The sequence below is a fragment of the Protopterus annectens genome, chromosome 15.part0 (genome assembly GCF_019279795.1).
Source record: "Protopterus annectens isolate FY-2018-M chromosome 15.part0, PAN1.0, whole genome shotgun sequence".
Classification (NCBI taxonomy): Eukaryota; Metazoa; Chordata; order Ceratodontiformes; family Protopteridae; genus Protopterus; species Protopterus annectens.
Genome location: NC_056749.1, coordinates 254129795 through 254156805, shown reverse-complemented (window position 1 = coordinate 254156805; position 27011 = coordinate 254129795). Strand labels below are relative to the sequence as shown.

The 27011-nt window shown below is 41.0% G+C and overlaps 1 protein-coding gene across 4 annotated transcripts in view; it reads left to right on the top strand.

Annotated features, from left to right (window-relative positions):
* Nucleotides 1–27011, top strand: part of AIFM1 (apoptosis inducing factor mitochondria associated 1) — a 774257-nt gene that overhangs the window by 714209 nt on the left and 33037 nt on the right. For all 4 annotated transcript variants that reach the window (XM_044057008.1, XM_044057010.1, XM_044057009.1 and 1 more), the window contains one exon: nucleotides 9802–9926. In XM_044057008.1, the coding sequence (XP_043912943.1) occupies nucleotides 9802–9926 (125 nt within the window). The remainder of the gene's footprint in view (nucleotides 1–9801; nucleotides 9927–27011) is intronic.

Here is a 27011-nt window from a genome sequence, read left to right as displayed (position 1 = left end):
GCAGCACCGTTGGGAGGAAGACTGTCTCTTTTCAAAGAAAATTGGGATTTAATTACCCAAGACAGATGGGTTCTGGATATCATTCACCACGGTTACAGGTTTTATTTCCATACCTTGCCTCCTTTCAAAGGCATGCCAGACATTCCTCCTCTACAAAGACAAGAGGCTCACAAGCAAATTTCTCTGTTACTCCAAATAGGGGCCATTCAGCCGGTTCCTGTGCCAGAAAGGGGCCTAGGATTTTATTCTCGCCTGTTCCTAGTACCGAAGAAGGGGAACACGTGGAGACCAATTTTGGATTTATCTATCCTCAACACTTATCTGGACATTCCCAAGTTCAAAATGTTGATGTTACAACAGCTTTTACCTCTGCTGGGCAAAGATCACTGGATGGTAACTTTAGATCTCAAGGAAGCTTACCTTCATGTGCCTATAAGACTAAGTTGCAGAAAGTATCTGCGTTTTCGAGCTGGAAATTCTCATTATCAGTTCTCTGCATTGCCCTTTGGCTTATCTACTGCACCCAGAGTATTCACAAAGGTTCTGGCTCCAGTGATAGCTTACTTCAGACTAAAAGGAATTCAAATCTATCCTTACTTGGACGATTGCCTGATTCTGGCTCAAGAAAAGGAAGACCTTCTACAGCATTTGGAATATGTCATAGCAGTGCTAAGATGCCTAGGGTATTCTGTGAACGAAATAAAGTCCAGTCTAGTACCCTCTCAAGACATGTGCTTTCTGGGTGTGAGACTGAATACAGCAGCCCAGATGGCCTTTTTAACCCCGGACAAACAAAAGAATCTTTCCAGTTACTTCCATCAACTATCTCTTCAGTCCGGGCTGACTGCAAGGACAGTCCTTCAAGCCTTAGGGTTCATGGCATCTTGTATTCTGGTGCTTCCCAATGCCAAACTGCATATGAGGAAGCTACAATGGTATCTCAAAAATGTATGGACACAGCACTGCCAGGATTTGGACACTGTCATTCAAATAATACCTTGCATTCAAAAGGAATTTTTGTGGTGGGCTCAGGAATGTCACCTAAACAAGGGACTCTCTGTGACCCGGCCAGAGGCGAGTCAGATTCTAACGACAGATGCCTCAGACATTGCTTGGGGAGCTCATCTAAATGGAAAGTGGATACAAGACAAGTGGCCTGCCAGACTACAGCATCTACATATCAACATGAAGGAGATGTTAGCAGTCCAGTTTGCATTAATGGCTTTCAAGGAGTTACTTCTTCCAGGGCAGGTGTTGATTCTAACAGACAACACAACTGTCATGTGGTACATCAACAAACAAGGGGAACACATTCTTACCCATTGTGCAGGCAAGCAATGATTTTATGGGAGACTGCGCTCAGCTTGCAACTAACTCTTCAGGCAAGGTTTCTGCCGGGAGCACAGAACTCCTTAGCAGATGTGTTAAGCAGACAAATCATGGATCCCCACGAGTGGAAACTGGATCTTCATGTATTTCAAAAGTTGACAGTGTCCTGGGGAACTCCAGACATAGATCTGTTCGCTTCTCCACTAAACCACCAGCTGCCAAAGTTTTGCACAAAGAGGTTTCATCACACAGCTTGGAAAGTGGATGCTCTTTCTTTCAGTTGGAAAAATCTTCATGTGTATGCGTTTCCACCTTTGCCTCTTCTTCCAAAGGTGCTTCTAAAGGTCAGACAAGACAAGCCAAGGATGATTTTAATAGCTCCAGATTGGCCTCGGCAGCACTGGTACCCATTACTGAGGAGTCTGGTAAAGAAGCCTCCATGGCCTTTACCCTTGATTCCACACCTGTTGTCTCAGAGAGACAGTCACCTGCTCAATGTCAAGCTTCACTCTCTTCATCTAACAGCCTGGCATATTCTGTTTTGAAAGACAGCAGGTCTCAACTTCCTCAACAAGTTTTAAATGTGATTATGGAAGCCAGGAGACCTAGTACAAGGAAAGTGTACGCAGAAAAATGGAAGAGATTTTTATTTTGGAGTGCAGCAAACAATTTGGAGATTTCTGAGCCAAATTTGAGTGTGGCTCTTCAATATCTTACTGAGTTATTGGACAAAGGTTTGTCTTTCTCTTCCATTAAGATTCATGCTGCAGCAATTTCAGCTCACTATGATTGTGACCCACCGCTGTTTTCGCATCCTTTGTTCAAGCAATTTCTTAGAGGGGCAAAGAATATAAGACCCCCGTAGAGCTCCTACTCCTGCTTGGGATCTCAATTTTGTGTTGGAGAAACTTACTCTACAACCTTTTGAGCCTGCGGCTACTACTGAATTGAAATACTTGTCATGGAAGACTGCTTTTTTGTTGGCCATTACTTCTGCAAGAAGGGTTTCTGAGTTGCAGGCCCTTATGGCAGTGGAGCTTTTTTTGATTTTTCATAAGGATAGAGTATCTTTACGTACTAATCCTTCCTTTATGCCTAAGGTGGTTTCTAGTGTGGCTTTAAACCAAACTATTCATTTGCCTACTTTTTATGCAGATCCCCAAAATAAAGGGGAAAAGATTTTGCACACTTTAGATGTACACAGGCAATTGCGTTATTATTTGAGCAGGACTAAGGATTTTAGGCAGTCTCAGCAGTTGTTTGTTTCTTTTGCTTTGAGTTCTCAGGGCAAGCCTGTGTCAAAACAAACTATTTCTAGATGGATTGGGTGTTGCATTACATTTTGTTATTCCCATCATGGCAAGGAGATTCCAGCTGGGATTAGGCCTCATTCCACTAGGGCTACTGCCACTTCAACAGCATTTCTGAGGGGGTTGGCAACTAAGGATATTTTGGAGGCAGCTACTTGGAGTTCAGTGCATACTTTCTCTAAGCATTATCACCTTCCTCTCTACTCTAAGTCTAGGGCTGGTTTTGCCACAGCTATTTTGCAAGGCATGTTGTCAGTTCCTGCTTCCTTATGATTTGCCAGCCTCCCTTACCTCTGCTTTGGGATTCTACCCAATAGTTAGGACTGCAGCAATGTGGAATGAAGAACATAGTACAGTTTTGTACCTACCATAAATGTAGATGTTCGAGGATCCACATTGCTGCAGTCCAATTTACCCTCCCTCCTTCCCCTCTGTGTTTATGGGTGGTTGTGTAGGTGAGGTTATATTCTGCTAATTTTGTATATTTTGTATATATATTTTGGTGCAGGTATGTTGGGAGTTTTTGGTTTTTGGCCTTATCTTTTCAGGGTCTTCTGACATCTGGGGCAAGAAAAGACTGAGGATATGACGCCGGTCATGCGCATTAGTACCCTGACGTACTGACGTCAGTCTAATGCGCCCTGACCGACGTCAGCCATATACTTTGGTATTCGGGCCGACTGGACAGCGGACTACCCAATAGTTAGGACTGCAGCAATGTGGATCCTCGAACATCTACATTTATGGTAGGTACAAAACTGTACTTTTCCAACTTCCATGACAGTTTTGAAGAGCATTTGTTAATCTCACATAGGTTGTGTAAATTTTTTATGAAAGGAACCTTGAGCCTAAAACCACCTTATAGGGACCCTCTTGTTCCCTGAGATCTTAATATAGTTCCTTAGTCCGTTCCCCTTTTGGGTCAACGGCTACTTGTGACTTGAAGTTCCTTTCATGGAAGACCATTTAGTTGGCAGCCGTTACTTCCATCAGAAGAATTTCAGAGATTCATGTGTTATCTTCAAAACCTCCATATTTGATTTTTCATAAGGTAGGGTGTTACTAAGAACCAACCCATCCTTTCCTCCAAAAGTAGTATCGGAAACTAACATTAATCAATCTATTGATTAGCCAGTCTTATTCCCTAATTTTTCTAAAAAGGGAGAATATTGTTTACACTTATTAGATGTTCACAGACAGTTGCGCTTTTTCTCAGCTGAACTAAGGAATTTAGGAAGTCGGACCAGTTATTTGTCTCTTTCTCAGGTCCATCCATGGGTAAACCAGTTTCAAAGGTCACTTTATATGTAAGTGGTTCAGGGTATGTATAACTTTCACCTACTGTAAGAAAAACTTCCAGTTACCAGCCCCAGTGACAGCGCATTCTACAAGGGCAATAGCCATGTCTGCTGTTTTCCACTCAAAGGCTTCCATGGATGAAATATGTGCGGCAGCAACCTGGGCTACTCCACATACCTTTATCACTTATTACAAATTGGATTTGTTCTCCAGGGGAAGAGTGTCAAGACCCCTGCACCCTCCATGTCCCCTGCTAATTTTATATACTAACTGTAACTGAAAGATTGCACTACAATTGGAAAGGACAAATTTCCTGATCCTCATTGTGCCACAGTCTCAATCAACTGTGCCGACTTTCTCTTTGATGAAATAACATCTTCAACAAAAAGCACTACACCCATGTACATGTCTGTGCAAATTTTTTATATATATATATATATATATATATATATATATATATATATATACATACACAAAGAGAGAGAGATGTAGATTAGATATAGACACAGTATCCAACTGGTGCTTCCTTTGTACTGTGCAGTATGCAACTCTTGTTCTGCACATAATTTTATTTGTTCATTTGTGTTTTTGTAGACTTATTAGTTTATTTTTAATCTGTTCATTAAATGCATTTTAAAATAGGGCAAGTAACTTAGGTGTAGTAGTTCATTGTCAAACCAATCACAATACCAGTAGATTGCCAGGCACCCAGTATTACTGCTGCACAGGTTAAAACAGAACTGCCCAAGGCCATGAATACAGCTTCTGTGGGACCTGACAATATCCCTGGTTGTGTTCAACATGAACTACAGAGTGAACTGGCACCTCACCTGTGTGCTCTGTTCAATCAGGATTTGTCCCTGCTGAATGGCGCACTGCTACAGTTATCTCTCTCCACAAAGGAGCATTTCTCCCCGGGCCTCCGCTGAAAACAGGCTCTGTGGAACCTAGTCGGACATTCCCGGTCAACAAATGTTAAATAAATAAATAAAAAAAAGGAGGAGCGACTACAGTGCTCAAGAGACCTCAACCCCTTTACCACACTTAACAGAACATGCTGGAGGGACAGGTTCATAACCCAGAGTCTGCCCATACTATGGAACAGACTTCCCATACATGTCAGAGCACCTCACTGACCCTCTTCAAGAGAAATCTTGATGAGTGGATGGGAAACAGAAAATTCACCTTGGGGATAACACCAGTGGCTCTACTCGACAGAGGCACTGGGAATTAAGATCAGGTGACACTATGCCAGGGTAATCCTATGGCTAGGGTTGTAAAGGCCCCAGGGCCATTAGCCTAGTACACACCTATGAACTATCCACTGAATGAGTTTTACATGTAGAGGCAATCAAAAGACCTAAAGCAGTAGCTGTTTCTCTGATAAAATATCAGCTTGAGCTTGAATTGTACAAAGACTTGTAGACTAACTATATAGCAGCAGGCATGCAGCTTATGAGATAGCTAAATGCAAAAAGTGCAAGTAATAATCCGCTCAAGGAGTCAAGGAGTTGGCAAGTAGCTGAAGATATGCTATGCTGTGTTCAATCCTGTAGTATTGACTATATGTCATTGTGGATAAGGCATGAACTGTTTCCATGATGAGCAATGGTACTTGTTTACCAAACCTGGTCATTTTTATGATGTGTTGCTAGTGTATACTGGTAGGGTACATACATAAAACAGTAAGCATCTGTGTTTAAATGGAACAAATGAATCACTGTGAATATTCTTCCTCTCAAAGGAATGTACCCATTTTTCTAAGCAGTGCACAGGATTTCATATTTCTGCCATTCTGACCTGACAACAGACAAATAATTCCATTTGCACACCTGAGGATGTTGCAGTGAATGGTGAGATGTCATTGAATGGTGCAATTGTATTGGCATCACTCACCTCCTTTTTATGGATCTTCCATGTCAAACCCTTTTTGTTAAACATTTGAGTGGTGGACTATTTCACTAATACTGTGAGCAGTGTGTGTGTTATCATGCAGGTTCTAAAAGGAGAGCTGAAACCAAAGCTTGTTGCAGTGAGGTAACCAGCTTTTGACACTGTACTTAAGTCATGCATTCATTTTGTGACATGGTATACAAGTCTGGCAGCCAGCCTGTGGCATGGTACAAACAGACCCAAGGGGATCGCCATAAACTGGGAGAAGTCCTTTCTGAGCCTGACTCGGGATAGTTTTAATTTCAGGCAGAGTTTGGCACTGTGCAGTGCCCATTGCTCATTTTTGCAAAGAGGGTCCAGGAGGTCATATCTCTGGCATTCTGAGCAAAGACAAAAGGAAGGGTCCAAGCTTTCCCTGCCTGTGTCTTCTGACCTTGTTGACAGACAAACAATTCCATTTGCACACCTGAGGATGTTGCAGTGACTGGTAAGATGTCATTGAATGGTGCAATGTTATTGGCATCCGTCACCTCCTTTTTATGGTCTTCTGCATCAGATCCTTTTTATTGAACTTAAGGGTGGTGGACTATTCCATTAATGTTGTGGGCAGTGTGTTAAACCAAAGCTTGTTGCAGTTAGATAACTGTTGTTTGGCACTGAACTTAAGTCATGAACTTAAGTCACGCATTCACTTTGTGATATGGTGCATAAGTCTGGCTGCCAGCCTGTGGCATGGCACGCAAGTCTGGCTGCCAGCCTGTGGCATGGCACGCAAGTCTGGCTGCCAGCCTGTGGCATGGCACGATTGGCTGCCAGCCTGTGGCATGGCACGCACGTCTGGCTGCCAGCCTGTGGCATGGCACGCAAGTCTGGCTGCCAGTCTGTGGCATGGCACGATTGTCTGTCTGCCAGCCTGTGGCATGGCACGCACGTCTGGCTGCCAGCCTGTGGCATGGCACGCATGTCTGGCTGCCAGCCTGTGGCATGGCACGCAAGTCTGGCTGCCAGCCTGTGGCATGGCAGGCAAGCAGGATAGCATGATCTTGTATCTCCTTTGCAGGGAGGCAGTAGCTCACGTTCTGAGGAAATTAATGTGCTGGCAGAGTGTCTGAATTGCATTTTCTGTCTTTGAGTGGAGCAGAGGGTTCAGGAATCCTGATTTGTTATGGACTTTTGAGAATGGGCATTCTGGAGACTGGCTGTTCACCACTTGGGAGAAAACGGTTCTTGACCTTCCCTTCTATGCTCAGCAGGGTGTGGGAGCAATGCTGGTGATTGCACTTTCTCTGTCATGACAGAGAATATTTCTTTACTTCTTTCCCTTGATCCTTTTGCTTCAGCACCTTATCACAAAATTAAGATATGAAAAGATGAAGGGACTGACTTGTTACTTAGTGGGTAATCCCAAAGGTTGTGTTCTGAGGTGGTCGTGTACCTGATAGTACCGGAATCTACTCCATTGCATGCCAGATTGCCACAAAAAATCAATTTCAGTTGGAGTGACAGCCAGATACACCTCGGGGCCAGGCTTATTGCATAGATCCCTTAATCCTGACAAAGCTTCTGTATGGAGACCTACTAATGAGTGAGGCAGTCGGGAAGCTTTTCGCTTACTAGATGTATTCTGCTAAGTGGAAGAGGTGTTTCATTTTGTCAGAGATTCCTTGAGAATGCTACATTCCCCAGTAAGAGTACATGAGATCCTAATCTGGCTCGTGTACTTGTTTAACTGTCATGCTCATTATGACCTAGTGAAGAGAAGAACCGTTACAGCGTAGAACTGCCTGAGCATTTCCACACATGGATTCTTTATTTTCACACACTTCTGATTAAACTTTCTTCTCACTTGGAATTTAATTTCATGATTTACCATCTTGCCCAACTCCCATTCAGACTCACTGGTTCAGTGGCCAACTTGGAAGTTTGCCTCTTAAAAGTTACTTTTCATTGTGGCCTTTACCAGTGCTCATAGAAACTGCTAGCATCATACTGTTCCTTGAACAGAACCAGTATTTGATCTTTTGTAAGACTGTGTGTCCCTTAAGACTACCCCACATTACCAGTTTTTTTCTGAAGTTAGTGTCAGAGTTCCATTCAGCTCCTTTTTTTTTCCAGTGGGACATGTGTAGCATTAGGTCAGATCATTCCAGAAAAGGGTGCATGAGTTCAGATTGACCAAAAAGCTATTTGTCTCCTTCACCTCATGGAGGAAGGGGCTTTGTAATACAAGTGGAATGTTGTGCCATCAAATGACTATTCCCTTTTTGAAAAATTTCACTGGCAGTTTCCATTCTGCTAGATGTATCTCTTCTTCCAGTGCTTTCTTCAAAAATATCTCCATTTTTGTGTTTGTTTTGCTGTATTTTTGGAGCTGTTTTTAGCGCTTTCATAGCTGACCACCAGCTATTCCCACTGAGTCTACCAAAACTCCCACCATTCATACTTGCTTCCACAATGTTTAGGGCAGTTAGGAGATCCATGTGCCCTGAAGCAGCATCATACTGCTACTGAGGGAATCTTTTTACTCCCCATCCTGCATCCATCTAGTAATATCATGAGGGTGGGGTGTACAGTGTGCATCAGTGTTGGACCACTCCTCAGTTATGTAAGGGGCTGATGCCGCATCCACAATTTGGCAGCACTGCACAGTTGATTTCCTTGTCTCCACCTGAGAATTCAAACTACACAAATGTGGCTGAGGGTATGAACCCAATGGCATGCCCATCCTCTCTGACTGGGACTTCACGTAACTGAGCAACCTTTCAAACTCGGGTCACCTAGGCCATAGTAAGAGCTTTGTCCCTCCATGTCAATGGTGAAGGCTTAAACATATATGTCTTGTGGACATTGGTATTGTGATCACCTGATCAGTGATTCTCACATTTATTAGCTGTTTTTGCTTTGACATTGATTCTAAGAGTCACGTTTGTTGGGGTTTATGATTCTGATATTCACCTTTTAGCCCTTCTTCAGTACTGAGTTCGTGGGAACTTCAATTTTCATTTGTTGAGATTCTTTCAAATTGTTCCCTGCTATAGAAGAGACTCCTAAGTCAGATATATGCTCATAGAATTTTTTCTGTGAGGTGAACTTTTGCAGTGGTTCACGTTATCTTTCTGCCAGCTGTCATACCCCTTTGCATGGAAGGTCTGTCTGCCCTTCTTGATATAGATGTGCATGCATTCTCTAATTTGGTCTGGTGTGTGTTTGTTATATCTTTGTATGCTTTGCTTCCTGTCTTGCAGTTACTGTTTGCTTGGTAGGTGGGTTTGAACTAAGTGGCACAAGGACTGAATGTGCTCTTGTTTCATCGTGAGATGCTGAAACAAGCACGATCAGAAGAAGCATGTGTACCCCTGAGCATGGGAATAAATGAGAAAACAGTGCTGAGCTGAGGATAACAGAACCGGTAATCCCAACTTAGAGTATGATTAGTGACTTGGGGGCTTGATTGTGCAGGTAGGGAAGATATCCTGTGGGGTGCTCATGCCCACAGGCAAATGTAATGTAGTCTGGTTTCTCCAGTGGAGTCCTGGGAAACAACCATATGATGCCACCTTTGGGTGGGGTTCTGCTGGCATCAGTACCTTGTGGAAGTGAGGGGTGCTTCAGCACCAATGCCTATTGTACACTCCACCCATGAGTTGTTGCTGGATGGGCAGTAGTGAGATAGGTTAAAATAGAGAAAAAAGTAAACCATGCCTGATGGTGGTATTAATGACCCTCACCCCTTGTGAAGGACACATTGGTGGTTCGATTGACCTGGAGGGGGCAAAGGGGTGCAAAAAAGCTACCTTTTGAACCCTGCTAAAGACATTCTTCTAGATCTGCTGAAAGGGTAAGTATGTATCTTTTACTTCTCATAAATGCTCTACTTTTGTTTTGCTCATGTTGGTTATTGTTGTAGCTTGCAGAGGTGAGGTGAATTTGTAATTTGTATTACTTCTGCTTGTTTCATTTTGCTTTTAAGGAGTGATCTTGGTCCAGATGTTGGTTATGAGGCTATAGGCATTGTGGACAGCAGTTTACCTACTGTTGGAGTTTTTGCCAAAGCATCACAGAAGGATACCCCAAAAGCTGCTACAGAGGAATCTGGTAAGAACATCAAAGTACTTAATATAGGCACAAAATACTAAATGGGAAGATGCAGATTGACAGAGGTGTATATTATTGGGGGGAATATAACTTGGTTGTGAATGTGGCATGGTGTATCCCTCCTGCATGGTCTACTCCTTGTCAGGCTTTTATTGCATATGCATTGGTTATTGTTGGCATTAGTTAACCCTTGGTAGAAGAGAAGTGTGATGAAGTGCATTCCTGTTGTTAGTACATCTCTGATTTTGTTCCTTGTAGTTAGTTGTATTGCTGCTTCTGTGGTTTTCAGGCAGAGGGGGATGCACACACAAAAAAAATATTAATTATACCATCCTTATTTATGTAGTAAGCTACCACAACTGAAAACAATGGGCCATTCACGGGGATGGTACAATTTGCTGCAGTGTAATATTTTATATGAGTGACTTGAGGGACACATTTCTTTTTACCATACCACACCAGTAGCCTTTAAAAATATTCTTGATATAGATGGGTGTGCATTAGTTTTGTGTAGATATAGACAGATGCGCGTGGACACACACACACACACACACACACACACACACACACACACACGCACACAATATGTTTGTGTTTTTTTTTTTAATGTAAAACTCATATTTGTTCAGCATTAATAGTGCTTTTGGAATGGTCAAATATACAGAATGTTGAATTCATATTTTGTTCAACACATGAATGCCAAATTCTTTGTTTAGTTGTGAGTGTTAACAGGGAATTGTTTGGGGATGAGAAATTAAATTGCATGACTTGAGAGGAAAGCAATGTGTGTAGATCTGCTTTCTGAGTTTTGAACGTACATTTTGGTTTTGGACAATGGGTAGTTTTATAGGTATTTGATCATATTTTCCAGATGTCATGTTGGGACATTTGAAGACACTAAGGGGCATAATGTTTATTAAATATTTTTGTAGTTAATCACTGATGGCGTAGTTTTCTTTTTGATATATGCCTGCTGTAATTAATTTCTTCTTGAAGGTTTCTCCTTCATGTTTATGTGACAGTGGAGTTTTGTGAGTGTAGGGGTCTTGCCCTCCCCTAGCACAAAATGCTTACGTATGTATTTTAGTCATTTTACATTTAGGATATGTGTGGTTTATTGTTGTCATTGTTAGTGTTTTAGGCTTTTGGGAATATGTGATGTCAGATAAATTTGCATTCAGTGTTCTGCTGTTCAGGATTTTGTGTATTCAGTATTTAATTATGTATCATATATGTTTATTCACTGAAAGTGAACTTTTGTTCGACTTTGACCCTGTAAGTAAAGTGCACTTAAAGGAACACCCTCCAGTTCATTATATATTTGTGTGCATGTGTTTGTATTTATTTATATATATGTATATCTGTCTATCTATATGGTGAGGTGTGGTGTGGAAAAACTGCAGCAGAGCTAGCCAACTGCTGGTGTGAACATTGTCTATAGATGATTATCTGTGTTTATACGACACCCCAACCCCATGTACAAACGTGAGAAAAAGTGGTTGTAGGTGTGGAGTTTCTGCGCTATCCCTTTCTGTTTATTAGGACTATATACTTTTAATATTGTATCAGGCTGTCAGGGATACAGTCAGGACTGCAAATTCTTTATAATATGTCATGCTGCTTACTCCCCACACGTATGTTTTTACTAGAAGGTTTATTCTGAACACACACTTAACTGTACTTACTTCCTCCCTCCCATAATTTCCCCAGTGCCTTGAAGTGAGGGAAGTCTTGAACAGATATGGTATCATATATTAAATAAGGAACTAAAGCTACAGGATGTACTAACTTTACCCAAGAGTTTGAATTTCTCCATATATTCTTTGGTTCAGAGGTTCTTACAGAGCCTATGGCCAAAAGGACCATAGAGAAGCTCAGCCACATTGACCACTGTTTGGTCTTCTGTAAAATAGACCTTCTTCACATATCCCCAGTGAAAATTTGTAATTACCCATCCTGTCATCCACACTGATTTTAAAGGTTACTAAGGAGGTTCTTTATTTTAGTAGGTAAGGACAGACTATTCAGAAAGTGAGAGATACTTTGAGGTATCTGCTATGACATCTGGTGGTGGTGATGTGGTAGTTTAGGTCTGTCGAGTGTTTGCCATGCCACTGGTTCTGTTTAAGTGAAGGAGTGCAAGTGCTGGGTTACTAATAGCACAGAAGGCTTAGCAGAGGTCCCCACTTAATAGTTTGTATGCCGCTGAGTTTACAGTCAAAGTTTTAAGTCTGTCGTAGTAGCTAAGAATACTAAGAGCTGATATGTTTTTAGTGCGGAAATGTTGAGTTTTCTCAAACTGATCTAGGTGTTTAGTGAGCTACATTCCAGAAAGCTGCATTAAATGTATATATACGGGAGTACTATAAAAGGTTGATCATTTGTTAGTTTGACACCCCTTTGGTCGGCCACATGTCATTGACTAAACAGATGGCCTGCAGGTGTGCAAGATCACACAGTTCTCTGGGTTGGGCAATATGCCCTTTCCCCAAGTTTTTGCAATCTGAGATTAGTATGTATAATTAGCAGTATATCTGTACTGTTGTCCGCATGTGTGATTTGGCAAAATTTTAAGCAGGATGCCCTTCTTGATGCAACCCTTCCCATTTGTCTGGGCTTGGGACCGGCACAAAGAAATGCACTGGCTTGTGCATCCCCAGTGGCTGAGTTCATCCCCAGTGGCTAGGTTCATCCCCAGTGGCTAGTACCTAGTGGGTAGTGTGAAAGCAGTGAGGTCTGCAGTGGGACTGACGGATGCATTTAAGGTGGAGGTGGGATCACATCAAGGATCAGCTCTCAGCCCTTTCTTATTTGCAATGGTGATGGACAGGTTGACATACGAAATCAGACAGGAGTCCCCGTGGACTATGATGTTTGCAGATGACATTGTGATCTGTAGTGAGAGTAGGAACAGGTAGAGGAGACCCTGGGGAGGTGGAGATGTGCTCTAGAGAGAAGAGGAATGAAGGTCAACAGGAGTAAAACAGAATATATGTGTTTGAATGAGAGGGAGGATAGAGGAATGGTGAGGATGCAGGGAGTAGAGGTGGCGAAGGTGGATGAGTTTAAATACTTGGGATCAACAGTTCAGAGTAATTGCAAATGTGGAAGAGAGGTGAAGAAGAGAGTACAGGCAGGATGGAGTGGGTGGAGAAGAGTGTCAGGAGTGATTTGTGACAGACGAGTACCAGTAAGAGTGAAAGGGAAGGTCTACAAGAGGGTAGTGAGACCAGCTATGTTATATGGGTTGGAGACGGGCATTGACAAAAAGGCAGGAGTCAGAGCTGGACGTGGCAGAGTTAAAGATGTTAAGATTTGCACTGGGTGTAACAAGGGCGGACAGGATTAGGAATAAGTATATTAGAGAGTCAGCCCAGGTTGGAAGGTTTGGAGACAAAGCCAGAGAGGCAAGATTACATTGGTTTGGACGTGCTGAGGAGGGATACAGAGTATATTGGGAAAAAGATGCTAAGGATGAAGCTGCCAGGTAACAGGAAAAGAGGAAGGCCTAAGATAAGGTTTATCGACGTGGTGAGAGAGGACATGCAGGTGGTTGATGTAACAGAGCAAGATGCAGAGGTCAGGAAGAAATGGAAACAAGTGATCTGCTGTGGCGACCCTTAACGGGAGCAGCCGAAAGAAGAAGAAGAATTAGCAGTGGGCGTGAGGGATGCAGGGGGAGCTTGCCCACTGTGAAAATGTTTTTATGGTTTGTTTTACTTAGATTTTATTTCTTGGCACATGCATACCAGTGTGTTGACATTGGTGTTTTCAACTTGTGAGGTTGATGTTTTTCCTTTCCCTAAGTTCTGCCATCTGTAGCAAACACACATATGTTTGCTCGTTTTTGTATCGCATGCATGCTCTCTCTCTCTCTCTATATATATATATATATATATATATATATATATATACATATATATTTATGTGTGTGTGTGTGTGTGTATATGTGTATGTATATATATATATATATATATATATATATATATATATATATATATATATGGATCCACTTCAAAAGCTCGAAGTTTCAAAAGTTTGAACTGCAAATGGTCGAGATCATAAGATCGAAGTTTTGAAACTTGAAATTGTCATAAAAAAATACTTTTTTTTTTAGGACAAGATGCCCTGCATCTACCACACCCCCTGCTAAATAAATATACCAACTCTGAGCTCACACTACAGTGAGGAAAACAGTAAATTTCCTGTTACGCACTGTACGGCCATCTCCATTCAAAACGTTCAAAGTTTCAAAACTTCGATCTTATGGTCTCAACCGTTTAACCATGTACAGTTCAAGTTTTTGAAACTTCCAGCTTGTGAAGGGAATTGTTTTTCATCCTATTCCCCCAAACACAGCCCCCTAAGCACACCTCTAACCAGCCTGATTCACCCTCTGTACTTACCTTCATCTTACAGATAGTGTTTTTAACCCTGTCTGTCCTGCCGACTTTCTTTCCTTGGGTCTACCTGCTCCGTTCGCCCTGTGGGCTCACTCCGCTCCCCCACCCAACCCCAGTGCACCTGACCTTATACTTCCCTAGCCACACCCCCAACCATTGGCAACCAATCAATCACGTACATTGCTCTTATCAGTTTACAATTTTTGGCGCCTTTTAGTTAACCCAATCTGTTCAACAGCTAACTGTCCCTCTCTCAGCCCCACCATGCAACTGGTTTTCGATTCTTCCAACTATCTTAATCTCCTCTTCCCTAAACCTCTCACTATGTATAGCCACTGCTGATAAACACATCTTAACATTCTTCTCCTATCCATTGGGCTAACCTTTCTATTGATATCTCATGACCTAACTTGTTATGAATCCCTAACCTTTGCTAGATTTCAACTCCCCCTAAGACAAACAAGCCCACTCAGTCCTATAACCTCTTTAACACACAGTAACATAACATTTTCTTCATCCTACCTTCTAGCACAGTTTCATAGATTAACCCACATTAAATATCACCAACTGAGAAAAGCAGACCCTTCTCTCTGTAAACTTATCAAACTGTCATTTAACCCTCATAATTGCTTACTGCTACATGGTGACATCCACCCACACCCTGGTCCTAACTATACCACTCTTAATACTTCATCAGCAAATATTTCTACTCCTCTCTCACTCCCAAAAAGCCTAGACTCTTTACTTATAGGTCACCTCAATGTACACAATGTAAATAATAAAATAACCCAGCTACATGTCCTATTAGACATCTATTCCTTTGACATCTTATGCCTTACTGAAACTTGGCTTAAACCGACAACTAAAGACAATGACATTGTCCCACAAGGCTATAACATTCTCAGACATAACCGCCTAAATAAAAAGGGTGGTGGGGTAACAATACTGTTCAGATCTTTATTGAAGGTCACAGCACTAAGTACCCATCCACCACCACCTAATTTTTATTTATTTTATTTTACATTTGTTGACCGGGATAGTCCGACTGGATGCATGTCCATTTTCAGCGGAGGCCCGGGGAGAAAAGCTCCAAGGGTAAGCAGATACAGCATTACGTAATACCAACATTACATATTACAAACAGGCTATTTACAGAGATTACATAAGTAAGCAAGTTAAACAAGTTCCACAGGTTAGAGTTGATCCTGAGCGCAAGTCAGGATTAAATTAAATTACACAGTAAGCTGGTTAACAGATTTATACACATTCTAGAGAGAGTTAGCCAGGCTTGATACATTGACATAGCCAGTTAAGTGACAAATATTGTTTGAATCTAGTTTTAAATTGACCTAAGGTGGAAAGTAAGGTAATATCAGCTGGAAGAGAGTTCCAGGATCTACTTACAGAGTTTGCAAAGAGAGAGAGTCACCGGCTGTGTTATTAATTTTGCTAGTCTGAATTAGTAGTTTGTTAGAGGATCGAAGCGGTCTAGGATTGTTATAGGGGGTGATAATATTTTAAGTGCAGGAGTATTGTCCGGATTATAGAGGATTTTATAGGCCATAATCAGTTGGTTATACTGGATTAGGCTGGGTAGTTCAAGCCACCCAAGCTGATTTAGATTGATGCAGTGATGTGTCCTAAAAGGAAGCCCAGTGGCAAACCTGGCAATGTGGTTGTAGCAAATTGAGAGTTTGTTAAGGACAGTCTTGTTTAAATTAGAGAGTAGAGGGGATGCATATAGAAGGGTTGAAAGAAGGTGAGAGCGAGCTATGGCAATTTTAGCTGGAGGGGTTAGGAAGGCTTTTATTCTGTAAAGTGACCCTAGTTTTTTATTGATGGTTTTGATAGTTTGGTTAACATGTAGGTCGAATTTTAGATTATTATCTAAGATGACACCTAATAGTTTTGTAGAGGGTCAGGGGACATTATTGTGCCATCTTTTTAATTTATGGTAAAGGTGAAAGCGGTAGACCTACGTGTTGGTGAAAATAACAGCATTTTAGTTTTTTTGGGATTTAGGATCAGGTGACGTTCAGAAAGCCAGTTTTCTATTGTATTAAAGGTGGTCTGTGTAGCTGACTATAACTCTATTAGAGATGTGGCCGAGCAAATCAGAGTAGAGTCATCAGCATATTGGATACAGCTGACTTTTGGGATGACAGTATAAAGGTCGTTAATGAAGATGGAGAACAGCAAGGGCCCTAGTATAGAGCCTTGTGGTACTCCAAGGGTGTTGGGTAGAAGGTTAGAGCGTTTGTTCTGCCAGAGGACAGCCTGCTGTCGACCATTCAGGTAGAATTGAAACCATTGAAGGGCTCTAGTATCTAGACAGAATGTTTGCAGTGTGTGGATTAAAAGTTGGTGATCAACCATATCAAATGCCTTGGAAAGATCCAAGAAGAGGGCTGAGGATATATAATTATTGTTTTGTTTATGGTTTATGATGTTGGTAAAGGCTAGGAGGGCTGAAGTAGTGCTGTGATGAGGACGGAAGCCATGCTGAGTGTCTGCCATAAGGTGATTCTGGATTAGGTGGTGCATGAGTTGTCTATGAATACATTTTTCCATAATCTTTGCAAGTGGAGAGAGTATAGCTATTGGCCTATAATTGGAGAATTTAGTAGCACTGCCTCCTTTGTGAAGTGGGATTACATAGGATATTTTCCAGATGGAGGGATATTTAGCTTCTACTATGGTTCGATTGATTAGTATTGAGACGGGGTAAACAATAGCATCAGCTGATTTTTGTAGGTACTCGTCAGGGAGTTGATCAGCAGAAAGTGTAGTGGGTTTTAATTTTTTGATCAAGGTATGGATAAGTGAAGTGGCGACTGGTTGGAAGCTGAACGCGAGTAGGTTTCTAGGGGGTGCTACTTTCAGGACCAGGGGAGCTAGGAGGTAGTTGGCTAGCTAGGGCTTGAATTGTCTCAGTAAAGAATCTGTTAAAACTGTCAGAAACATCTTCAGGGGTTTTATCAATAGTAGCAGCAGGGGTTGGGGTGGAAGTTTGTCCTGGATTTAGTAGATTATTTAAACCTGCCCAAACCTTCTGAGGGTTATTTTGATTTACTGTCTGTAAATTACAGTAGTATTGTTTTTTGTCTTGTAAAATGGATTTTTTAGTTTCGTTCCTGGATTGCCTGTATTTAATGTGATCTTGGGGGTCTTTAGAAGAACGCCATAAAGCCCATGCTTTGTTTCTAAGGGTAATTTTGAGTTTAGACTCTTTAGAAAGCCATGGCGCAGTTTTTGCCTTTGTTCTCTTTGAACGAACAGGTGCATGCAAATCAAGGATCTCAAGGAATTTGTTGTTAAAGTATGCTACTGCTTCCTCTAAGGGGAGGTGTTTTAGAATAGACCAATTGCATGAGTTTAGTTCTTAATGGAATTTGTCAGGGTCAAAGTTTTTATTGTTTCTAACCTTTGAGTAAGGGTTGTTGGGAATTAATGGCTTTGTGCTTAATTACATATGTGAGAAGGTGATCGCTTAGGCCATCAGGGAGGGTACCAGGGGTGTACAGTTGGGGGTGACTATGAGTACCCAGTCAAGTATGCTTTCTTTTTGGTTGGGTTTACTTATCCTGGTAGGGGTGGATATGATTTGTGTAAATGCATGCAGGTTAATATGGGTGGTTGGGGATTCTGAGGAACAGGTGCCCCAGTCTGTTAGTGTCTCCAAGTAGTAGGGTTTCTTGGGGGTAGTGACATGATAGCCAGTGCAGGATATCTTCAAGTGTAGATATAGTGTTACCTGGGGGAATGTACATACAGATGATATTAATGCATTTATTTTTATTAAGTTGCAATTTGGTGGCAAGAATCTCAGAGTTATTAATCTGAGGTGGTTGAATTACATCTATGGTGACATTTAACTCAGATTTATAGAATACAGCTACCATACCCCCCTTCCTGGAAGCACGACCCAGCCTGTGTGTGTTGTACCCAGGTGGTAACACTTCATTGTCTGTAGTGTTAGGTTTTAACCAAGTTTCAGATAAACAGAGAATCTCAGGGGAGTGGACATCCAGAAGTGCATGCAATTCATGTACCTTGTTATTAATGCTTCTAATATTGAGATGACAGGCTAGGAGAGAGTTAGTTGGCCTATTAATTGTAGGTTTGTAGCTTAGATTGCAAGTAGAGGGGGTATGTGTATCTGAAGTGGGTGGTCCAGGGTTGGGGTGAATATCACCACCAAGTATTAGGTTAAGTCTATACTTGGTGATGAACTTCAGAAATTTGTTTATTAGTCTGTGGTAGTGTTTAGATCTAGAGCTAATGTGCCTGGGGTTGAGATGCTGATAGACCGAACAAGATGTTGGATAGGACCTGGTACTGTAAGTATGCTTGAAGGTGGGAGGATTTACAGCTGGGGTGATAGTATGGTCTTTTGGGACCTGAGAAACTGGCTTTCTTACAAGGTAAGGAGGTATGCTGCGAACAAGAGGGGTAGTAAAGAAGAGAATATCATTATCTGTGATTCAGCTAGTGAGTTAAGGAACTGTTTTACCTGGTGATGCAACACCAGAAGATAGAGTGGTGAGGTAAAGGTACTGGAAGGGGGATGGGAGAATGCCAGATGAAAGTGCATAGGTGTTATTAAAATGTAGGTAGAAGAATGGGGGTGGGAGGAATTATCCCAGATGAAAGCAAATAGGATCTAGAAAGTGGGGGAGTGGGGACCAAACCACACCAACCGTGGGTAAATCCAGCATTACCCACACCCAGGCGTGGGTTATTGCTATAATAATACATTCACAAAGGTTTGGGGGGGGGAATAGCACACTTCAGAATGAACTAAGATTTATAGCTAAGAAACCTAAGCAAGAGAGCAATGCAGTAAATAAACACTTGCCAGATTTTAAAGATATACCAGAAAAACTAAATCAACATCCCTGACTTCCACCAACCTTTTCAAGAAACAATTGAAAATCTTCATTAAAAACCAATGGCTCTGCCCCTGCTCTAATCCTGACTAATACTAATTCTGCTATTTGTCTAAATACTTCTCAACTAAAAACTTTTTTCTGATATTTTCTCTATGCTCCAGACTGTCTTAGAATAAAAAAAAAAGTTTTTGTCTGTTTGTTGACTGCCCTGCTGTCCTGAGGAAACTCATGCACAGTAAATGCTTTTTGTTATTTTCTTTCTTAATACAACTCTAAAATGACAATCTGTCTTCTATGTATAACCTATAACTGATTTGTAAAAATTTTTGCGAAGCAGTTGAAATACTTATGTAAATTGTTTTTATTTTTCCACTGTTTTTGTGGACTCTATGTATGTATAAATTTTTTTCTCTGAGCTTTTCTCCTCGGGCCTCTACTGATAATGGGCATATATCCAGTTAGACTAGCCCGATCAACAAATGTATAATTAATTAATTAATTAATTAATTAATTAATTAATTGATTAAACTTTTTGTTTATTTTTTTCAGAAAGTGCTCTGAAATGAAAGATGGGTGTAGGCTGCTAGAGGTGTGACATTCCACACCACATAGGTGTTAATGAGTTAAATATCACTCTTCAGTTATGCTGAATTCCCATTACTAGTTAAATTTGCTGTGACAGTAGCCTGTGAAATAGTCACCGGCAACTTTGGCCAACAGTAAGTGCATTAATAATAAGTAATCAGACACCGTTAAGTACAGCACTATCTTAGTAGTATATCGCAATAAGGTTCCATTTTATATCCCACAGCAATTAGCTTGCTGTGCGACATGTTTCCTTTAAGTAGTCATTGTGCTGTTATAGGCCACATTTACTTTAGAAAGTTACTTTTTTTAAAAATTATTCAAATCAATATTAATAAACAGTTGCACATAGAAATCTCTCTAGAGTTCACATAAACAGCCTCGCCAACTGTCTGTACCCTAGCTTTATTGCTCTACTTGGGTTACCTGAGCATGGTTATCATCCATTTGCTGCATTACTGTGTCAGATGTACTTGGCTGTGTCGACAGCAACGCATCCAGTAGCTGTATGGGATATGACAAAAATGCCAAATTATCACCTTGAAATTGCTTTCATCATGACACAATAATTACCAATGTAGCAATCAGTGCCTTATCACTTTGGATACCTGTCTGACACAACTGAAATGAGCATAGTGATGCTGTCAATGACAAGTGCAATGTACATCTTAAGATAGTAGTAGACCATCACAGTTTCAAATCAAGTCATCTTTTCATGGTGTGTCTAAACCAGTCTTGACATGATCAAGAAATGCTGCAATATCACTTTGATATTTCATGATGGTTTTCACCTACCTGTCTCCAGTCTTTAATACATTAACTTATGCTGAAAACACATCCTTTGTGCTGCATACCTTTTTCCGTTCCTGTCCTGCAATACGTAGACTGGATGATGATCTTTCTCTATTCTGTGTATGACTGAACTTGGTTGGCAGTGTATTCTTCATTAGATGTCGACGAGTCTGACGTTTCATAAACTGCTGAGGAAGAAGTTGTTTCATGAAGTTGCCTTCAAACATGGAGTCGTCAAAATGCTTCGAACATAGGTAATACTTTGCTGTCTTACTGCGCATCACTTCTTTTACAAAAGTCGGGATGTGGCCCACATGGGTTCCACATCGACTCACCCACACAGTGCAAAGGTGAACATCCCTGGGGAAGGCATGTATGGACACACCTTCCTCAAGTTGCCCATGCATAGGCAAGACAGTGAGGCATGAAGTACTGCAGGATGACTTTTAGGAAAGAAACAAAATAACAGTCATTGTCTTAGACCTATGTCAGACCCATTGTATGTTTTGTCGCTATTGTTAATGTTATATGACTGAACATTTTCAAACAACAGTTGCCACAGGCTGAAAAATCTTACGCAAACAGTGTGTAATACACACTACCAATGTTTTTGTTTCCATTCGCACTGCATGTAATGAAATCTTAAGACATATAATATTACCGCCACATGGCATGGTGCATTTACTGTGTCAGTACATGTTCACGTGAAGATCCAAAGGATAACAAATGTCAAAACATTTCAAAACAACTTGAATATTTGCATTACTTATGGCGAAAAAGTGTATACAAAGCTGAAACTGGTATGCTGTCTCTCAGTGACCCATTTCTTGTACACAAAACCTAAAATGCACAATGTTCAAAGATGTCAAGGGTCATCCCTTCATATATAACATATGGGCCAGTTATGCAGGATAAATGATTACACCACAATGCAGATACTGCAACCTTCTGAATTGTATCTCGTAGCCATTACTGTCTTGGTGTTATTTTGAATGCCTTTAAATTGATGTCTTGCATAATGCTTAGATATATTCATAAATAAAACACTTGCGTATCGTTTCTTCTTTCTATGTGGCGACTTTGGCAATGTGTATCCACACTGAGATCATCCGCTTTAAGTACATGTACATGGGAATGCATTCCAACACCAACATAGGTAATAGATTTAGTGCTTGAGCTTACAGGACTATGCAAACTATGGTACTTGTCCAAAAGCTATGGGTTTCCCTATGAGTGAATCTCATCAGCAGTACACCAGTAACTGCAAGGAAAACTCAGTGAGGAACATTTAAAAAGAGGCATCCAGCAGTCATTCCACAATGGCCAAAGTTACACTAAGCCATGAGCAATAATCTGCAGTTGATATTGACAGAATTCATTTTATGATCCTCAAAGTGAAACCGTCAGCACACTGTTTCAATACAAAACCTCCCAAATTTAAATCACTAGAGACTATTTTTCGGGATGCTCAGTAATTGGCAATACCATTTCCAGCAGTGTCTGAGTACTGCCTGCCATTAACTGTCTGCAACCCATCCTATGGCAACTTTCAGATAAAAAAAAAAAAATCTCAGCATTTCCTCTGCTTCACCCAGCCACATCAAGAAAGTTGTACAGCGGAAGGATAACGTCAGCTCTCATATGCAAGGACACAGTTTGTGACAAAAGCTAACACCATATAACAGCAGTTCATAACAACTATTGTTATACTTACTTCATGCATTTTTCACTGCTTTCACTGTTTTCAGCTTTTGTTCACAGTATGACAAATCCCAAAATACAACAAATCTGTCAACACTGAGTATACAAATGACTGTTGCCAAAACAGCCTGTTGTTAACTACAAACTATTGAACTTCTACCTGGTGATGAAGCTTTATTAGACAAGTTTGATGTGCAACAATACTGCACTGCTTCAGAAATCCAGTGTCATGTCAATATGGCTATCACTGTTTATCTGCAACCACACTCAAATTACATTCCCTATGTTGTATGACTTTCAGTTCACTTCAATGCAATGCATAACAAGACTGTTTTGATTTGAGAGAAACACATTACCCTTATTATTGAATTTAGGAAAAATACAATTTTAATGACGTACAAAATTGAGCTGTAACACTGATTTCAGGCATAGAAGTTTAGCTTGCACACACTGCAAAATTGCCTCCATTCCACCACACATCCACAAAAGTAATCATTAAGACACTGCAGTAAAGGAATGCACATAATTGTAGTTCATCTGCTAGGTAACCCAACAGTGACAAGACAAATCCAAACTTTTCAAAAAACTGGACTCGTACAGTAAACTGCATACAACTACTGAGGCAATGTCCTATAACATGCAACCAAAAAGTTACAGAATATAACACTCTGCTTGTAACTGGATTTGTACACTGATTAATTAATTGACAATGTACAAAATGTTTTAAAATGTAGTCCTTGTCAAGACAGCCAGCAACATACAACTGTTATTAAGATTTACTCAGGAAACATCCAAAAACCCTCAAATGGCTTAAAGTCAGTATAGTCTGCTTCATCGGAAGGAAATCTTTGCCGGATTTGGTTTACCACACACAATGGTATGACTACACGATGTCCATATCCGAGCTTTCGATTGTCATACATCCACAACACATATGCACGATACACAACAAACCTGTAAGTACTACGTAGAAGGAAAAATATGCTGTTGGAAATCATCGCAACTGAGCGATTAATTGAATCACGTTACAACTTGGAGAAAAGCACAATGGTCATACAACAACCTGAAGTACGCCTGACTATTCTAACTGTACATCTGCATTATGAAGAAATGTCAATTGTGTCCTTGAAAAAGGCTGATCTGCCCCTGCCCTTACATTTCTCCTGATTGCAGCGACCACAACACATAGACTGCCCATACATGTCAAGCAGAGCACCTCCTTCGCCCTTAGATGGGAGATAGGAAATTCACCCTGGGGATCATGTCAGTCGCCCTGCTAGACAGGGGTCCAGGGAAGTAAATATTGTGGGAAGAAATATCCAGGGAATTGTTATGGCTAGGCTTGTATAGGCCCTAGGGCCGATAGCCTAGTACCAACCTATGAACACTGTTTAGCAGTGTACCTCCTCTTCCCACATTTAATACGTAGTATTTCAGTTAATGGCAGTGTCTGTGTTCACAGATACCTGTAGCTTTGTAGTTATCTTTGTTTAGCTAGTAACGCCTTAAGGTCACCATAAAAAGCTCGTTTGTTTACCTTATTTGGGAGCATCATTTTAAGTTTATTAACTGCTAAAATGTCTATCATTTTACTTCTGCTTTTCAGCTCTTGCTCTAACCTTAAGTCTAAAATATGATTTAAGTCAGGTGTTTGTGCAGTTACTGATTTATTTGGATTAAATGTCCAATTATGAAGTGTCATTGGTCTTTTTTAGTTTTTGACAGCCAATGTAATCCATATATTCCATGTCCACATGTAAACTGTGAAGACAAAAGTTTAGCCCAGTCGAACTGAGACTAGTTTTCCTGGATGGCATGTTTCTGAAATGCAACAAGTTTATGCTTCATTGATGTCATCCCTACTCACTTTCCTTTTTTTTTTTTTTTTGCTTAAATGGTTTTATTGATTTTAGAAAATGAATGCAATTACATAACTTTGCAATATAAAACATAATTCACATAGGTTAACAACTATATACAATTAACAACTGTAAATCTAAACAATTTACAAAGGTGTCTGTTTAAAAGACGTTACACATTTTTACATTTAAAACTTCATTCCATTAGGTATTATAGTCATCTCCTTTATTTCATTCACTTTCTTCTATGAGTTGAAATAAGATATGGTTCTTTCTGTTCTTATTGTAATGGTTCTCATTTAAATCCATGATATGTTCAATACAGTGTTACTGTATTCCTTAAATGTGGGTGAAGTCTCGCTTTTCCAATTTGTAGTAATGATTTTGTGTGCTATTACCAGTAGTGCCCATAACAGTGAAAACTGTTCTAGCAACACAGTGGGGTATGGGAGCATTAAACAGGATCATAGATTTAAACAAATTTATCATTAAAGACTACTTACAAGAAAAAAATTAACTTCATCCCAAAATGGTTTAAGTAAATGACAGTCATAAAATGTATGCCTCCAATCTGCTGTCAAGTTCCTTTTACATCTCCATCACCCTATATTTTGTTTACACTTTTACATTTTATGTGCCATTTTAAAGGACCTATGAATGAATTTTCATGTGAATGGCTTCCATTCCAGTGAAAGGGATGTTTGCTTTGTGGAGAGAAGTATTAATTTCTTGTCATCCCTACTCACTAGGTAAGACTGCAATCCAAATTGTAGCTTGCTACAGATCCCCCACCATGCCCCAAGATTCTCACTACACCTTTCTAAACATACTGGAAAATATTAAGATACAACCAAACACCCTAATACTGGGTGATTTCAACTACCCTGCCATTAACTGGGAAAACTACACGTGTACCAACACCTTTTCCCAACGATTCTTGGAATTCATAAATTCCAACGCCCTGGATCCACTAATCCATAGTCCCACCAGGGGCTCCAATATCCTAGACCTGGTCATTACCAACATGGGAAATCAATGCTCCACACCTATGGTCACCCCCTCGTTGGCCAGGTCTGACCATAAGCTAATCACCCTTAACATCCACATCCCACCTCCACCCTCCAGTAAGGAAACCTCCATAAAAAACTTCTGCAAAGCCAACTTCATGCTACTCAAGTCAGAAGTGACAAACTTTGACACCCATGCAGACGGGAACTGAAAGTTCGACTGCTGAATCCTACACTAAGGCACTGTACGGGCACATCCACTCATGCATGAATTGTACCATCCCAAATAGAGCCAAGATGCTCTCCTCCAAAAAAAAGAAGCCAATCTGGTGGTCCCCTGCCATAAACAAACTTTACAGCAAAAGGAAGAAACTGTTGAAGAAAAGAGGAAAATCCCAGTTTGCAAAAAACTCCCTTACCAGCCTCAGTAAGAAGCTGAGATCCCTCATAAAATCCTCCAAGGCTAGTTATGAAAATAAAATTGCCAAGGATTCCAAAGACAACCAAAAGGCATTCTATAACTATGTCAAGAATCTAAATGGCAATACTCAGATCTGCTCTGAGCTACAACAGAATGGCATTAAATATACTGATCCCAAGGTTATTGCCAATATCCTGGCAGATCAATTCAGTGCCAACTTCACCCCCCTCTCATCCCCTAAGTGGCCCATCTCAATACCGGAAGATTGCCAAATTCTGGTAATAATGGCCAGACAGGTAAAAAATACATTCTCCAAAGCTAAGAATACAGCATCCATGGGACCAGATGACATCCCGGGCTGTGTATTACATGAACTACAAAATGAACTGGCACCTCACCTAAGTGTCATGTTTAATCATAGCCTCACCTCAGGCTTTGTGCCCACTAAGTGGCGCACGGCTACAGTTATCCCACTCCACAAGGGGGGATCCACCTTGGATCCCGGGAACTACTGCCCCATCAGTCTGACGAGCCTGATCTGCAAGGCCATGGAACGTATTATCATGGAACTTAGAAACAAAGACATTGGCAACCTTCAAACACTGGACTCCACACAGTTTGGGTTCGTGAAGGGCCGATCTTGTCTCCTGAACCTGATTGACTTCTTCGAATCAGTCTCCAAAGACATGAATGAGGGTAAGGTGGTCCACACAGCCTATCTGGACCTTAACAAGGCCTTTGACACCATCCCCCACTCCGGAATCATAGATAGACTTAGTAAACTGGACATTAATCCCTACGATGGGTTGCCAACTGGCATACTGACAGAACCCACACTGTAAAAGTAGCCAACTCCAAATCCAGCTCCAGACAAGTGACAAGTGGAGTACCTCAGGGTTCAGTCCTGGGACCGCTATTGTTTGGCATCTACTTCTCTGAAGTACAGGTCAACGCTAAGGGACTCTGGCTAAGTTTGCAGATGACTGCAAACTGGGAGCCATTATTGAATCCCCAAATTATGTGGATACTCTACAAAAGGACCTTACAGAAACAGATGCTTGGTGCCAGAGCCATGGGCTCAAGCTCAATGCCAAGAAATGTATAGTTATCCCCTTTGGGAAAAAACATGTACCCATGAATTACCACATAGGTGGCAGTACACTAAACACCAAAAGTGTGATAAGAGACTTAGGGACACAGGTGGACAGTGGTCTCACCTTCGATAACCACATTGCCACAACAGTCAGGAAATCCTTCTAGGTGGCACAATTCACCATTAAAGGCTTTTCATCCAGAAAAAAGGAGGTAATTGTCCCACTGTACTCCTCCCTTATTAGACCCATTATAGAATACAACACCCTATTTGGTATGTACCTCTCAAGACATCTGCAACAACTGGAAAGGCCGCAGAAATACCTCACTAAA